This window comes from Aspergillus eucalypticola (assembly GCF_003184535.1).
Source record: "Aspergillus eucalypticola CBS 122712 chromosome Unknown BO83scaffold_4, whole genome shotgun sequence".
Taxonomy (NCBI): Eukaryota; Fungi; Ascomycota; class Eurotiomycetes; order Eurotiales; family Aspergillaceae; genus Aspergillus; species Aspergillus eucalypticola.
In genome coordinates this window covers 1,011,638-1,027,061 of record NW_020290278.1, presented here as the reverse complement: position 1 = coordinate 1,027,061, position 15,424 = coordinate 1,011,638, and the positions used below count along the sequence as shown (strand labels likewise).

Below are 15,424 nucleotides of genomic sequence, written 5' to 3'. Positions count from 1 at the left end.
ATTGTTCAACATAAAGAAAACCTTGCAGGCTCGTATTAAGACATCTAGCTGAGTAAGACGCGGCGGTGAACCCCGCGAGAGACGCCCACCATCAATATCACATCAATATCCCCATCCATTCAACGCACCCTGTTACAAGACTCCTTTGTATCAGGGACAATGGCATCTAAGCCCCCCGTTCGGACGCCTATATCCTGCACATTTTGTCGTCAGAAAAAGTAAGGCACACCGTTTTGGTAGTTCGCGTGAATGACTGAATAACCCCCTGGAGATTAAGATGTGACCGTCTCCAGCCTTGTAGTAGCTGTACCAAGCGTGGGTTAGGATGCGTATATGCTCACCCTCCCTCAGCAGCTCCGCGGAGGAATGGACCTGCTCAGCCCCGGCAGTTGACCCAACGGATCCGCCAACTGGAGGATCTAGTGGTAGCATTGCAAAAGGGCGAAACCCCTCAAACGGTAGAGACCCCAGTTCACCTGGCGCATAAGAGCGATTCTTCCCTGGCTGCTAGCCCAGAAACAGTGACCAACTCCTTTGGTAGCCTGCGGGTCGGTCAGACGGGGATGACTTATGTCTCAGGGGCTCATTGGACCGCACTGCAAGACAGTGTACGTGAGAACCTTCCTTTTGCGGTCATCACAAACTCCACTAGGACATTGTACTAACATGACCCGACGATCTGGCTGGCAGATTGCCGAGCTCAAAGAGTGCGTCGAGTTAGGGCCATCATATCTGCCTTCCCGGTGTGATAACGGGTCCGCCCTTCTCCGAGGGGTGTCTCCGCCCGGCGGGATAGCGGAGGTCCTGAGTCACCTCCCGCTAAGACCGACTGTAGATCGGCTGGTGTCACGATTTTTCAGCTCTATGGAGCCGGGTGTTCGTATGTACACGTCCTTTGAAGGAATATTGGTTGCAAATTCTAACGCAGTTGTACAGTTGTCCTGCATGCCCCGACATTCCAGAAAGAAGTAGGCGACCCAATCACGTGACATGTGTACGTCTGCTGACGTTCACAGTATGACCAATTCTGGACTCATCCACAAGATGTCAATCTGGCATGGTTGAGTATTCTCTTCAGTATCATGTGTTTGGCAATCCACCATCACCAGCTCACTGAGGGCCGCAGACCAGACCCGATCGGCGACACCCACGGGCTGTGTGATGATTTTCGGCAACAAGCTGCCTATTGCCTCATTGATAACAAGTATACAGCTCCAACGAAATATACCATAGAGGCACTAATGTTCTACGCGCAAACGGAGTATTTTCGGGGCGAAGAGTTTCATCACGAGGTCTGGTTGTTAATGGGAATGATCAACCGCCTGGCCATGCGGGCTGGCCTTCATCGGGACGGTTCCCGCTATCCAGAGCTCTCTTGTTTTGCAGCCGAAATGCGAAGACGTATATGGACGCTCATGTCCCAACTGGATGCACTCATTTCGTTCCAGTTGGGTTTGCCCCGAATGATCTATGACGGGTTGGCAGATACACAACCGCCACACAATCTCCTAGACGAGGACTTCTCTGAGGACTCGAAGAGCTTGCCACCAGCCCGTCCTGACACAGCATTTACCCCGGTGGCTTATTTGATTGCGAAAGGTCGACTCTCCAGGGTATTTGGTCTCGTGATTGACCATGCTGCATCCACCGCGCCTATCCCGTCCGCACTGATTTATCAACTCGACAAGCAACTAAATGAGTCCTATGCCGCAGTCCCAGTATGTCTCCAATTCCGCAGCGTATCTGAGTCTGTTACGACATCGCCACGTCTCATCATGCTGCGCTATAACCTGGAAATCCTCTATCAGAAGACGCGGTGCATCTTACATCGCAAGTCCCTCTGCGAAGGCCGCTCAGATGTTCGGTATGCAGAGTCTCGACGTATCTGTCTTGACGCAGCAGTGAATATTCTGCAGCATCAAGCGACTATTGATGGTCAGGTTCAAGCAGGAGGAGTGCTAGCGCAATGTCGCTGGTTTGTGACTTCCTTGGCCACGAATGATTTCATGCTGGCGGCGATGGTGGTATGCCTGGAGCTCCACAATCTCGAGCGGGAAAGTGCACAAGGCGGGCAGGCTGGAACGCCGAGAAAGGATGATCTGCTTCTTGCCCTCCAAACTTCGCAGCGGATCTGGTCACAATATAAGGATGAGTCGGCGGAGGCCTGGCAAGCCTGGCAGTCAACTAGTATCATGCTGAGGAAGCTGGATGCCCCTGTGCTTTGCAGAGTATCCCCATCAGATAGCAGCAACGGTGGCGGGAATACCAATGGCCACAGCACCACTTCCAGTAAGATCAATATCTATTCCCTATCTGGCCTTTTCTGACACCTGTATAGCGGAGACCGAGACAGATACATTCGATCCAATGCTAGGAATTACCCTTGAGTCTCAAACGGAGGGGTCAATATCTGTGGCAGAGCCCAAGATGCTGTCTTCGACCGAGCCCGAATTCGATCTATCGCGCCTGCCAAGTGAGCTTTTGAATCTGTGGGACTTTTCTGGTGACATGAGTTGGGTAAGTAGACTAGCATCACAAGAATTCTTTTGTTCGAATCAGAGGAGACTAACTGCATATGCTGATATAGCTTGCCATGTAAATAAACGTTTATACAGTAGGAGTCCTTGACCCACTAAATCTGCGCTAATGAACATGACTCGTTACCAACCCAACTCATTCGATTCCGTATGCTTGTGAAGGGTGCCTAAAAGGAAAGCAAATACCGTATCGATGTTTATGCTGATCCTTCAACAATTCTTTTTCCTCATGGCTATCAATGAAAATTTCATTGAAATTCAATCTTTTCGCTGTCTCGCTCACTCAGCTGATTAGCTTCCGTGCCCTTGTCGCTTTCGTGTACACGTTCAGCAGTGCTCTCGCAATGTCCGGATATATATGGGTCTTTCGCGAAGAGTGGGACGTCCATTCCTCGCAGTTTGGATTGACTTCGATGACTATCTGGCTTGCAATGCAAGTTCACTTCTTGCTCCTTGAGTTTGTCACCACGTTTGTGCCGATGCAGATCATTCCCTTCGCTATCTTGACTTGGATTATCCTGAATGTCTCGAGCACGCTTAGCCCCTTTGAGCTATCGCCGGGTTTCTATCGCTGGGGATATGCTCTGCCTGGTAGGGAGCTCTATGATACGCTCCTTCAGGTCTGGACGCGAGGATGTAACCCTTACTTGGGAAGAAGCTTGCCTATACTCTGGTCTTGGTGGATTGTGGGTGTTGTGGGTTTTGCGGTTGCTCTGAGGTATCGTCATCAGACAGCGATGAAAGCCGGAATTGAGATTATAGAGAATGAAAAGTCCGAAAGATCCAGGGCGTGACTGGTATAACTTTTGAACATTTTTGCGTTGAAATCATGTGTATCTATTGATTTTGTACTTGACTCGATCAGAATGTCAATCCTCTAGTAATAAACACATCACAGGAAAGCTATCCGATACACATGTCTTTACAGTTTACTTCCCATTCCAACGTCTCGATCTACTGCATCTCGCGAGTCTGCGGCCGGCAAGCTAGGGACCGGCAGATTCAACTCGATCGCAATTGCCTTTGAAGCCCAGAAGCCCGTCACAAAGGCAAGAGCCAACCCGCCCGCATATCCAAGGTTACTGAACCCTCCACCATCAACCCCAGCAACTAACAGCCCTGGGATGGGGTTCCCATCGGTCGTCAGCGCACGGCCCTTAGTATCGATTCTAATGCCACCGTACGTGAATGTAATTCTGCATGATCAGTCGTATGCACAGTTGCATCGAAGGAGGGATACGTACGATGGCTGCACTTCCATACAAAAGAAGGGTCCGTCGCCCTCTACTAAGGGAACTGGAGGTTTTCCGCCTGCCCCGACAGGGGCATCCAACGCCACAGTCGAGTTACCTAGCCGGATGACCTGATCATAGTGTTCAATTGTCCTTCGAGCTTGTGTCTCATTTACTCCCCATTGTTTGAGTATGTTGACCAGCCCGTTGATGCTCGGCGCACTACCGACACGGCAGCCGTGTTCCTGAGCTTTGGCCAGACGATCGATCTCACCCGCGTTAGGGAACGGTGCGGAGATGCAGTGCTGGGCCCGAGTGCGATCGCTGCGTTGTCAGACATATACTTCGGGGAACATCAAGGGGAGACATACTTGAAAAGAAGAAATCCTCGCCGTTTCTCTTGCTTCGCGAGATACTGATTGATGATCTCGTCGCCAGTCGTCTCATCCGCAAATCTCAGGCCTCTCTCGTTGATAAGCAGGCAATGTTTGCTTTCTAGGTGATAATTAGCACCATGTATGGCGAGGACATATATCACTTACGATACTGTGCCAACGGCAAATAGTCCCGTGGGTCGACCTCCTCAGCCTGCAGAGGCGCCGCGAGTAAATGACCGTAGAAGGTACTCATCCCACGACTGCTACCTGCACCTACTTGTGTTCCTAGGGTCAACCCGTCTCCCACCGATCCCTTGTTGGATCGCACAAACATGTCGTCTGCGTGTTGGCCCATATGCATAGACAGTAGCCTGGGGTTACCTTGAAACCCCCCAGTGGCTAGGACAACCCGCTTCGCTCGAACTTCGTAGTGTGCACCATCCGCGCGACGAATCACCGCCCCAATAACGCGCGATCCAGGGACTCCCGGAACTTCCTGCAGTAGCTTAACCACAGCGGTATTGGTGAAGATTTGTGAGCCGGTATTGCTATCTCTGATGCGCTGCTGATGACATGCATGGAGATGAGGGATATCGATTGGAAAACCGATGCCTGTACCTCATGTTAATTACTTTTCGCTGCGACGAGAGGAATGACATACCAATTGTCATAATCCCATCAAACCTTTGCGCCACTGGGACACCAATTTCACGCATCCATTGTACGGCCGGGAGATAGTCTTGCATCCAGGCAGCTTGGAGATCGGGATTTCCCCATGGTACCCATGAGCGCAGACTTGAGTAGGACTTGGGACCCCAACTGCACCAAGGTAATCAGTACGTGTCCCCTATTATTGATAGGTGCTGAATTTTAACATACAACATTCCTGCGGAGTAATTGGATGACCCACCCACGATCGACTGCTTCTCTACAACGAGAACTTTAGCCCCCGAGGACGCGGCAAAAGAGGCACAGGCAAGGCCTGACATGCCCCCGCCACAGATAAGGGCATCAACGGTAATTGTTTGCATTTTGTGATATTCAAGCTATGAGCAAGATTTATGTGTGCAGTGATGGCTGAAGACGAGCGTCGGGTATATAACCACCCTCCGGTGGCTAAATTAAGTGGCCGGAGGACCCACCCGGGTATCATGTGCCTGAACAAGCATGACAAGACCGGGTTATAGAGGAAGGCCATTCGGTCAAGCTGATAGCAACTTTAGATATAAAAATCTTAACCAGCTCTTTCAGTCCATGCCCATGCTGAATGGAAAGTGGTGACATCGGCCATGATAGAGTTGTCCGGATACTGTGACTCCCCGCATTTCTCCAGAATTTCTCGGTAATTCGGGTAATTTTCCTACGACAACTTTAAAGCTCATATTCCATGATTCTTCAACTATGGCCCCAAGCACTCGTTCAAGTCAAGCTAGAAGAGCCTCCAGACCCTCTGCAGCCGCTTGCGAAGTATGCCGTCACCTGAAGATGCGCTGTATTCGGCCCGATCTATCGGAGCCATGCGACCGTTGTCGACGCAACAATCGGCGCTGCAACATCCCCCCTCCCCGTCGTTTGGGTCGCAAGCCTGGTGCTGTTGGTCGCTACAATGGGTTCGAAAAGTCTTATCGAAAGATGCAAGCACAGCTCAAGAAGGCATCGGTATTAGCTGATGAGGTACAGCAGGTATTGGGTACCACGGGCCAAGAGGAACTACTTCAAGTCATCGTGGCGAAGCTGCAGCATGATAGTGACGGCAAAAGGTCAATGCCAACCACAGACGGTGCATTGAGAAGCCACCCTGATGGCTTGCCAACCCCAAAGGAGCCAGTTAATAATCCACTAGCACTACTGGCTGACGCATCTAGCGCAGCACAGCCATTGACGCCGTCGCTGGATTCATTATGTACTACAAGTGGAGGCCGGGAGCTCATCCAGCGCTCAGTCTACGCGTCTCTAGGTCTGCAGCTAAGTCGACACACACTGGAAGAGGGCCTCAATGCCATTTATGATTCCACACTACCCATCCAGTCCCAATCGAATTATTTCCGATCACCTGATGCGGATCCACCTCGAGATGTCGGCCCAGATCTGGATCCTATCGAGCTGGGGCTGTTACCGTTAGAGGATGCGCATAGTTTGTTTTCAGCGTATGTGCACTACTCCCTAACAATCCTCTTGCTAATGAAATACTAGCTATTTCGTCCGCTTACACCCCATCAACGGCATTCTGGACCCAATTCTTCACACCGTCGACTATGTGCGCTCCCGCTCCGCTCTTCTCTTCACATGGATTCTGGCCATTACGGCTCAATTCGATCACCAGTCTGCATCGTGCGCCAAACGCCTGCGCTTTCACGGCGAGACCCTCTCGCGACATGTCCACACATCTGGGTACAAGTCAGTCGAAATCGTCCAAGGATACTACATCTCGCTCCTCTCTGCTACCCCTGCCCCGACATTGTCTGAGGAACGCTCATGGCTCTACACTTCCTACGCCGTCGCCGTCGCCACTGAGCTAGGCTTAGACCAGGTTAATCCTTCCAACACCCTTGCCTCCGACTCGATCATGTCCCAGCGACAGGCGCGTAATTACGAACGCACCTGGCTGCGCATCCTACTGTGGGAACGCGCTACCAGCGCCGCTTACGGGCGAGCAACTGCCTTTCCCGAGTCCCCCCTTACCCGGAATATCGAGAAATGGTGGCTGCACCCTCTTGCCGATTCTACCGACAAGGACACATGTGCTTTCATTCTCCTCCGTCGACATTTAGCAGGTCTTCCTCATACCCTGCACCAGCAAGCCTCTTTCAACCACGACAACCCTCACTGGGTCCGTTATCTTGTCGACTCCACCCTAGACCCGTGGCGAGTTACCTGGCTCCCTGGATGCACTTCAAATGCCGTCACCCCCTCTCCGAACATATCCACGGCCTTCCTCACATACGTATATCTCCATAACCGTCTCTGGATGCTCTCTTTTGCCCTAAATACCTCATCCATTCACTCCTACACCCTCCAGGAAGACTGCTTTACAGCCGCAGTTCAATGTTGTACACTCGCTGTACACGATCTCCAATCGATTGGGGAACCTCTGTACTGTCTTCTCTCCCCATCTTGGGCGATGATCGCCTACGCCGCCGCTCTCGCCCTCAGAATCTTCCCCGCTTTGTATGATACCCATGCCGGCGATGAAGGCGAGTTGCTAGGATTGCTAGGGCAGGTAGCCCTGCAGCTAGAGAAAGCTGGAAGCACCCCGTCTCATAGAATTGGAATTGCGGCCGTCCTCGGGAGACATTTGCTTAGTGTTTTGCGGGCGAAAGTTGGGATGCGCATGGGACCTGGGGATGTTGCGGATAGCAGGCTACACTGTTCATCTGAATCGGGGCTGGTGGGAAGCAGCTGCGATCCGGTCCTGGGATCTGTTGCGATGGGACTGGATGAAGGTTTTGCGGATGTGTTTCGGGAGGTGTTCGGGCCGGGGTGGGGGCTGGGGATGGAATGAGATTGGAATGTTGATCAGTAGATGCCCTGGAGATAGTTTCGCCGAGGTAGCAGGGGGGATCTTGATGCATCAAGAGCGAGAGGAAGGCGCACTTCACAATCAATTTTATTCATGGCAAGCAGTAGCTCCAGGACGGCGAAATCACCACCTGAACTAGGTACATTTACGCAGTGTCTATATGTATGCTGGTCGGCATCTGCAATATCGCTACCATACATACCTATGCTTGGCTGTCACCGTATTGTTGTGAGATATTTTCCCTCTATTCTTGTCTTGGCGCAATTGTCTGCTTTTTCTTATTTCTTTTCCTTCCCAGAGGGTGGGGTAAGGGCGACCTATGAAGACTACATATACTCAGACAATTTTCCGTCCCCTTTTGTTTGCTTTCTATTTTACGCTGTCTTTTTGCTTTTTATTCATGCTTTTTCTTCCAAAAGATTTCAGCGATTGTATCACTCGTAAAATTGTTATGCGGGATGATCGGCCTTTTCGAGCTGACCGCATTGTTGCCGTTTCCGGCCAGCACCTTGGGATAGCTTCCTATTTCGATATCCAAAAATTCTATGTCTAAAAAGCATATTTCTCCTAGGAACCCCAACGTGAAAAATATCGAACGATCCTAATCAATTGAGGTTATATATTCTTGACATCTATATCCCACTAATCTCACATCCCATTTCTAACCACCTTCTCTTCTTCCACTATCACACATACAATGACAACCAACCCATTTTACTGGATTAAGTCCGAGGACTGGCACACAGCTGGCGAGCCATTCCGCATCATCCCCGAAGTTCCATCAGGGTACATGCCAACAGGTAGAACCGTTTCTGACCGGCGCAACCAGATCATCCAGACCGAGAACCACCCGTTGGATAGGCTCCGCAAATTTCTCAGTCATGAACCCCGAGGGCATGCTGACATGTACGGGGGCTTTATCACTCCGCCAGACGACACAGGTGCGCACTTCGGTGTATTGTTCTGGCATAGGAGCGGATTCTCGACGGCATGTGGTCATGGTACCATTGCCCTAGGGTCCTGGGCTGTGTCAACAGGTCTTGTCGAGTCTCCAGAGAATGGAGTTGTGGATGTGGTCATTGATGTTCCGTCTGGCCGTGTGTCAGCGCATGTTACTGTGAAGGATGGAGAGCCAGTACAGGCTTACTTCATGAATGTCGCCAGCTTTCCGATAGAGAAGGGGCTATCTGTGAGAATCCCTTCTCGTAATGAGGAGATTCGTGTTGATTTGGCTTTTGCCGGTGCTGTTATGGCTTCAGTGAGTGCTGCTGAATTGGGTCTTGAGGTCAAGCCGGGTAATGCGGATGCATTCATCAAACTTCAGCGAGAGATAAAAGCAGCACTTGGCGATAGAGCAACCTATCTCGATTATGAGTTGTACGCAGTCATCTTTTTCGAGGACGAAAGGCACCACCCAGATTACCGGAAGACGATCGTCCAGAGGAATGTTACGGTCTATGGTGATGGTCAGATTGATCGGTCCCCGTGTGGCTCTGGCACTTGTGCGAGAATTGCCATCCTAGCTTCGGATGGTCGGCTTCGAAAGAACCAGATATTTTTACATCACTCCATTATCGGGTCGGCTTTTGAAGCGGAGATAGAGTCCTGGGGGAGTTCCAGTGGGGGCTTTGATTCCTGTAATGTGCTTGTGAAGGGCCAGGCACATCTGATTGCGCAGTCGCGGTTCTTGATAGACGAGGAAGATCCTCTTTCTCCAGGATTTATCTTGCGTTGATGAATGTTTGTTTTGAGAGGTTGCATCATGTGGGATATTTACATCGAATTGTGTAAGATATGCTTGTCGTATAGTTGTAGTGCTAAAATATATTGACTCTCGATTATACGTAAGAACAAACTCAATAAATGATCTTGGTTCAAACCTTTAAAAGTACTCATTATACTTATATTGCCAATTCATGTTTGCAGCCCAGTGCTACTAAGTTTATTTACATCTGGCCCCCACGTTTAGTTCTGTTTCCACCCGCAGCTCGGGCCAGGGGTCGGATCCTGCAGGGCGGGGCTCATGTCAGCTAGACGCCCATCGCTGACTGCAACCATTTCTCGTTTGCATGCCCAATGTGTAGTAGCTTAGACGTGCAATATACGCCACATCTTCTAATAAGCTTCTATACTAAGACGTCTTATCCTTGCCACAGACAATGAATGTCCTGGAACAAGACGCACCTCTCTGCACAAGGTGCCGCACAATTGACTTCAATGCAATCTTCCAACTCAGCAACGATGTCCGAGATGCAAGGTTCGAAGGTCTCCCTATCATATCACTGGGTAGTATCATTTCCGACCCAGACACGCCATGTCCAATGTGCGATCTCTTCGACAAAGTCAAGTTCGACCTTGACGTATCAGCTTGCCAATCAACATGGGATACCAGTCAATATCATTTACGTGCATACAGCAGCCTCATAAAGGAAGTAGGTGTCACAGCAGAAATGACAACAGAACCTAAACAGCGAGACATTATTAAGCAAATCCGCAGGGGGGATAAGTATATGAGTGATGAGTCAAACAGTGTGTTCCTCGCGGTGTTTCCGGGAAGCGAAGACGATGTCTTCATCACCAGTGAATTAAAAATCTTCGATATCTGCAGCCATCTAGAACAAAGCGTCATTATGCCGGTGGAGGGGTCTGATATTGCCAACCTACGGACTCACGGGATCCGAGTGTCACCGAGTCAGATCAATTACGCTCGTTTGAAGGAGTGGATGGATAGCTGCCAGAGTCATCATGGGCCTCGATGTACTTGCTCACCTACTCCTCCGCCTTTTGTGCTAAAGGTGATCGATTGCCAGACCCGGCAAATCGTCCCTCACCAGCCAGGTTGGGAGTACTTTGCGCTGAGCTACGTATGGGGAGCACTGTCCCGGGAGGAATCAGTTGTCCGAATACAAAGGTCTGAGGCTGTGCTTCCGGACAAAGTGCACGGTACTATCAAAGATGCCATCAGAGTCGTCAATAACCTCGGAGGTAGATATCTCTGGGTCGACAAATACTGCATTAACCAGGACAACGCACAAGAAAAGCACGATCAAATATCTCGCATGGATCTGATATACTCCGGTTCCTATGCTACTATAATCGCTGCTGGTTCTGATATTTCAATTTCTGGGTTACCTGGCGTTGGTGCAGTTCCAAGACGGCGCCAACCACAAGCAACCTCACCGACAGCCTCTGGAACTAATTTGAGACTGGTATCTACACTGCCTTCAATCCGACGTGCTTTAGCCACCAGTCCTTGGATTTCTCGTGGCTGGACCTTTCAGGAAGTAATCCTCTCGCGTCGATGTCTGTTCTTCACCGACTTTCAGGTTTACTATATGTGCGGAGAGACCACAAATTGCGAGTCGACCGTGCTCTCCCCTGTTCCTTTGTCACTCATGGCCACGGCCCAAACAGCCACAAAACCTGCCCTCGACGACATCCTCGATTCTTCTCGGTTCACCTATCAAATAACCCAGCACCCAGCATACTATTCCAGTAGGCCATATCGACCCTGGGCCTTCCGTACACACCTATCAGACTACTCAAGTCGAAGCCTCTCCTACAACTCCGATGCTATCAACGCCTTTCGAGGCATCCTCGCTCGCTCCAATCATCCAACCTTCTACGGTATTCCGTTCTTGTTTGGCGGAGAGACTTCCTATACTCTAGCGCGCGATCCAAATTTCCGTTTCGTCTGTGCACTGTCCTGGGAACCTATTTACCAACCTCCTTGCATAGATAATAGTAGCGAAATTGGCAAAGATGGACACTTAATACGAAGAAAAGAATTCCCCAGTTGGTCCTGGGCTGGCTGGATAGGTCAAGTCTCATATCACTACTTTCTCTGGGACAGGAGATTTGGCTGTGCAGAGGAGGATCTTCTCCCGCAGGAACTGGATGGGCATCAGCCTGTTCGCATATGGATTTGCTTCAACCTTCATGAGAGTATTGACCATATCTCCATAGGGGATATCTCAATAGAAGAATTCTTCGTCAACCACAACAGCGCTCTTTGGGGAAATATCATGCCTGAAATCTCGCCCTTTCTGCAGATTGAATGTACTATCCTCCATTACCTCCAGATAAAGCTCTTGAGTATTTCCTCTGGAACTGCTTCTGTTCCTGCATTCAGAATCGTTATAGGGGATGGGTATTCCCGTGCTCCGGTGCTGTTTTGCGGGCCACCTCATTGTTCAAACGAGGATGGGATGATAGAAGAGGAATATACGGGGCTGGTACTCTTCGAGAGAAGACATAGCATTCCCCTATGCACGCCGTGGGATCATATCGGCATTTTTGTTTTTCTTGTGAAGGAAGTTCATGGTGGGAGGGAGGGGCACCATGAGCGTGTGGGATCTGTATGGTTGGATCGAGCGGAGTTAGGAAAGCTGGGTGGTGATGATAATACGAAGATGAGGAGAGAGACGATTTCATTATCTTGACCATTTTAAGATATGTACTCTGGTCATCAGGGGACCCTGTCAACAAGAAGCAAAGCGTATACCGGACACCAGAGTCGAAGATGCCACATACATAGCATGGCAGTATTTTCTTTGGGGATATCAGAGATGTAGTGAGGTTCCGGCGGGATGTAGCTGAAAACTCTAGTGTTGCAAGCAAGGAAGGAGCGCTCTACGCCAGTCATCCCATATTTCTTATTCTGTAGGTACTAGTAGACAGCCCTGCCTCGAATATCGGAGACAACGTGCGAATCACTCATCTCTTCCAACATTTATGTCCGACAATCTCGAAACTTCACGGGTCGTGGCTTCTTTAGAAATATTTCGGCCCCCTCGGATTTCCTTTCCACCAAGTGTTGACATTTACGACCAACACGTAAACTAATGTGATTGGCATTCAGTATAATTGGATGGCAGCGTGAGCCATAGCGCCGAGGCGGAGAAGCGAGTACAGAGCACAAGGCTGCGATGTCATCCTGTTAGAAAGCGGCGCTGACTGGAAGGTGCGCGATAACGAGAGACGGACGGCCTTGTTTTATGCACACACACAAAGTGCGGCTCATTTCTTGAACGTCAGAACAAACGTGACAGAATAATCTAGGCGTTGCTGCCTTATGAAAAATTCCTTGATGGAACGGAAGCGGGAAAGGAGGCAGCTCAGTCAGATGATGACACAACTTGCGAATACCAGGTCTTATCTGGAAGTTAATAAACGAGTTACTCACTCTCGATTCGAAGATTGAAATCAAGGATTGCTGTTTATCAGGGCTGAAGCATAGTATCTAGCAATGTAATGAAGGAGTGCTATTTGTGATGGACAATAACCTCGCTCAGCATATTCCCCAGTCGCTATTGAAACCCGATTTCTTCGACCCTCCCTCTCACCTTAACCACCGTCAATGGGTACTCATCCCCATCAGACTCCACACCTACATCTGGTCTCTTATACACTCTGTCTCTGCTAGAATCACCTAATAACCCACCATTCCCTGGTTTAGGGTAGCTTGAATTCCCCGGTTCTTGAGAGGACTGTTTTCTGCTGAATATTCCGGGAAACAGAGCCCTTGCCAGCGGACGCAGAGTTGGGAGACAAGCAGATATAATTCCCGAAGATACTTCAATAACGCACCATGCGTTGGATCGGCCCAATGTGTCTGCAATTAATCAGTACACTACTTGGAGCTAGCCAAGGGATAGACGGGCCAATGTACATGTTAAGTCATCGAAGTTGACATCGACTAGCGTGATGATGCGATATATGCTCGTGAAAATCACACTATGCGGGCATCGTTAGTACAAAACCAATGCACTGTCAATAATAACATGACAAAGAAGGATTGGATGAAGAAAAAGGAACCACTTACAAGCCCCCCAAAGAAATCATCCCTACCGCACTAATTCTAACCCCCCACTTAGCCTGCACTTTCCATACTCTGCCGATCAAAAGCCCCAGAATGATTACATCAGTGGTAGCATTTACGACATCATTCGCGATGAATGTGTCCTTTAGATTAATGCACCGTCCCGGGAAAGATTTGTCCCATGCCCGAGCGACAGGAATACATTGGAAGATGGAGGCAATAATCAGGGATACAGCTCTGATGATCGTGATCGCTCCCAGGACATACACGGCTATGCGTGTGGGCTGATGGATGTGGAAGATCCGGTGATACATTGCTAGGATGGAGGTTTTGGTGAGGATGAGAGACGTGCAGTAGAATACTTCTGCGGGGAGTAGGAGCTGCTATTGTATCAGAATGACTTTCTTGATATGGGAATATGAAGGGATAGGGCTTACTTTGTTGATGGTTATAATGTCATCTATGGGGATAGTGGATTGGTGTAGCCCAAGACCGTATTTTACCACTGTTAGGTTCTAGTATTATTCCAAGATAAAAAGAATAAAGGTGAAATTGTTGTGAAGAGGTGACCTACTCACTAAGTCGAGTACAAAAATGATGAATAAGTTAAACTACGATTCATCGTTAAATTGGACTTCGCGTATGGTGGAGGATAACATACATACCAACGCAGCCACAATCAGCGCATCCTCTAACCCCAGAGGCACCTTTCCCAAATGCCTCGAGGAAAATCGCAGTCCCACGAAGAAAACACCCAACACTGTAATAGATATTGAAGCATCTCGGTTGTAGCGCTGCCAACTGCCTGATTCGGCCATGGTAGTCGCTAGCTGGGTCGTATGAAAGAGCCTACTACGAAGGCCGGAAGCACTGATAATAAATGTCTAACTTTTGTCATGTTATATTTGGAATATTGGCGGGGATGTGAGGACATTTGGGGCCAAAAGGTCGTATGTGGTAAGCCCTAGTCTGCCTTGTATGGGTAGAGCTGCCGCTGGACTGATGCAGGGGGCAGCGTTAATACTTGAGCCTATTCTAGTCAATACCTGAATTTTTACACTCTAGGCTTGTTAAGCTAAGGTCTTCCAAGGTGCAGGTTTTGAGCAACTACCCTGAATGGAAAATGCGTGGTTTTTGGCCCCATGTGGCTTATGCAGTGAGATTTAAGTTGTTTGAGGGACTGCAGAATGGAATTTGGGTGAGTACACGGGTATTTGCAGTCGGAAACACGCCGATCATCAATCAAGAAAATTCATGGTTTGCTCATCCGGGGGAATTAGGAACAAAAAAGAATAAGGTAGTTACCATCCTAAGCACTGACTGGAGACCCAGTGAAACATATTAATAACCCTTACCCATCAACCCCGCATTCCCTACCATATCATTCATTCAAGGCATAAGGTCATACTGCCTGACTGTTGTGGTAGCAGAGGAATAGCTCGGTCGGTTTCTCACATAGCACTCGATCGTAGGCTTAAACAATTCCAGGCTGTTAATATCATCATCAATACGCATGTCGCTCGATCTTGAAAGACAAGAATAGTCATCTCACGTACCCATTTTGGATCAGAGCTGTCCTTACAACTATCTCTTCTTCCCCATTAGTCGCCGGGATTGTGTATATAGTACACCCGCAGCCGCTGCAGAAACACTTGACTTTCTGGCGTCCACTTAGGGTATTATTGACGATGTAGCGTTTGGCAAGTCTGTCTGGATCGTGAAGTATGAAATTCGGATCCCTGTTGCAGATCCAGATGGGACGCGCAAACATGTTTCTGATGCCAGGGCAATGGGATTCACGGTTTTTCGGTGAAGATTGGTTCGGACCCTGTGGCTAATGCTGCGAGAGTGAAAGCTGCTCTGGCTGATAAGAAACCGGGGGAGTTCTTTCTAAACGATGCTAATGGAAGGATGACGGTTGATACTGCGCTGCGGAT

The 15,424-nt window shown here is 49.4% G+C and overlaps 7 protein-coding genes across 7 annotated transcripts; 5 read left to right on the top strand and 2 right to left on the bottom strand.

The window, feature by feature from the left end:
• Window positions 1-159: 159 nt before the first annotated feature.
• BO83DRAFT_305750 (Zn(II)2Cys6 transcription factor) lies at window positions 160-2,327 on the top strand (the record flags this gene model as incomplete). Its single annotated transcript, XM_025527273.1, has 4 exons — window positions 160-218; window positions 272-608; window positions 691-876; window positions 1,017-2,327. 4 exons carry the CDS (start codon window positions 160-162, stop codon window positions 2,325-2,327), a joined length of 1,893 nt encoding a protein of 630 aa, XP_025391737.1.
• A 361-nt stretch (window positions 2,328-2,688) lies between these two features.
• Window positions 2,689-3,536, top strand: BO83DRAFT_174249 (uncharacterized protein). Its single transcript, XM_025526423.1, has one exon. It carries the CDS (start codon window positions 2,777-2,779, stop codon window positions 3,329-3,331), a length of 555 nt encoding a protein of 184 aa, XP_025391736.1. The 5' UTR covers window positions 2,689-2,776; the 3' UTR covers window positions 3,332-3,536.
• Window positions 3,446-5,192, bottom strand: BO83DRAFT_414563 (FAD-dependent oxidoreductase). Its single transcript, XM_025534578.1, has 6 exons — window positions 5,026-5,192; window positions 4,808-4,965; window positions 4,312-4,758; window positions 4,141-4,264; window positions 3,782-4,093; window positions 3,446-3,733 (listed from the first exon to the last, which is right to left on the bottom strand). The coding sequence occupies exons 1-6, from the start codon at window positions 5,175-5,177 to the stop codon at window positions 3,460-3,462; spliced, it is 1,467 nt and encodes a 488-aa protein (XP_025391735.1). The 5' UTR covers window positions 5,178-5,192; the 3' UTR covers window positions 3,446-3,459.
• A 216-nt stretch (window positions 5,193-5,408) lies between these two features.
• On the top strand, window positions 5,409-7,659 carry BO83DRAFT_434676 (fungal specific transcription factor domain-containing protein). The gene is made up of 2 exons (XM_025535818.1): window positions 5,409-6,293; window positions 6,340-7,659. The coding sequence occupies exons 1-2, from the start codon at window positions 5,548-5,550 to the stop codon at window positions 7,646-7,648; spliced, it is 2,055 nt and encodes a 684-aa protein (XP_025391734.1). The 5' UTR covers window positions 5,409-5,547; the 3' UTR covers window positions 7,649-7,659.
• A 704-nt stretch (window positions 7,660-8,363) lies between these two features.
• On the top strand, window positions 8,364-9,401 carry BO83DRAFT_457720 (proline racemase family protein; the record flags this gene model as incomplete). The annotated part of the gene is made up of 1 exon (XM_025537111.1): window positions 8,364-9,401. The coding sequence occupies one exon, from the start codon at window positions 8,364-8,366 to the stop codon at window positions 9,399-9,401; it is 1,038 nt and encodes a 345-aa protein (XP_025391733.1).
• Window positions 9,402-9,792: 391 nt separating this feature from the next.
• BO83DRAFT_457718 (HET domain-containing protein) lies at window positions 9,793-12,310 on the top strand. The gene has a single exon (XM_025537110.1). It carries the CDS (start codon window positions 9,826-9,828, stop codon window positions 12,106-12,108), a length of 2,283 nt encoding a protein of 760 aa, XP_025391732.1. The 5' UTR covers window positions 9,793-9,825; the 3' UTR covers window positions 12,109-12,310.
• Window positions 12,311-12,936: 626 nt separating this feature from the next.
• Window positions 12,937-14,305, bottom strand: BO83DRAFT_414560 (uncharacterized protein; the record flags this gene model as incomplete). Its single annotated transcript, XM_025534577.1, has 5 exons — window positions 12,937-13,280; window positions 13,338-13,402; window positions 13,491-13,867; window positions 13,925-13,992; window positions 14,149-14,305. The coding sequence occupies 5 exons, from the start codon at window positions 14,303-14,305 to the stop codon at window positions 12,976-12,978; spliced, it is 972 nt and encodes a 323-aa protein (XP_025391731.1). The 3' UTR covers window positions 12,937-12,975.
• Window positions 14,306-15,424: the final 1,119 nt, after the last annotated feature.

Coding starts and splice junctions, on each gene's coding strand:
- BO83DRAFT_457718 (XM_025537110.1), top strand. CDS start 9,826: ATGAATGTCCTGGAACAAGACGCACCTCTCTGCACAAGGTGCCGCACA.
- BO83DRAFT_434676 (XM_025535818.1), top strand. CDS start 5,548: ATGGCCCCAAGCACTCGTTCAAGTCAAGCTAGAAGAGCCTCCAGACCC. Junction 6,294..6,339: donor GCGCATAGTTTGTTTTCAGC/GTATGTGCACTA, acceptor ATGAAATACTAG/CTATTTCGTCCGCTTACACC.
- BO83DRAFT_174249 (XM_025526423.1), top strand. CDS start 2,777: ATGAAAATTTCATTGAAATTCAATCTTTTCGCTGTCTCGCTCACTCAG.
- BO83DRAFT_414563 (XM_025534578.1), bottom strand. CDS start 5,177: ATGCAAACAATTACCGTTGATGCCCTTATCTGTGGCGGGGGCATGTCA. Junction 4,265..4,311: donor TTTGCCGTTGGCACAGTATC/GTAAGTGATATA, acceptor ATTATCACCTAG/AAAGCAAACATTGCCTGCTT. Junction 4,094..4,140: donor CGAGGATTTCTTCTTTTCAA/GTATGTCTCCCC, acceptor CTGACAACGCAG/CGATCGCACTCGGGCCCAGC.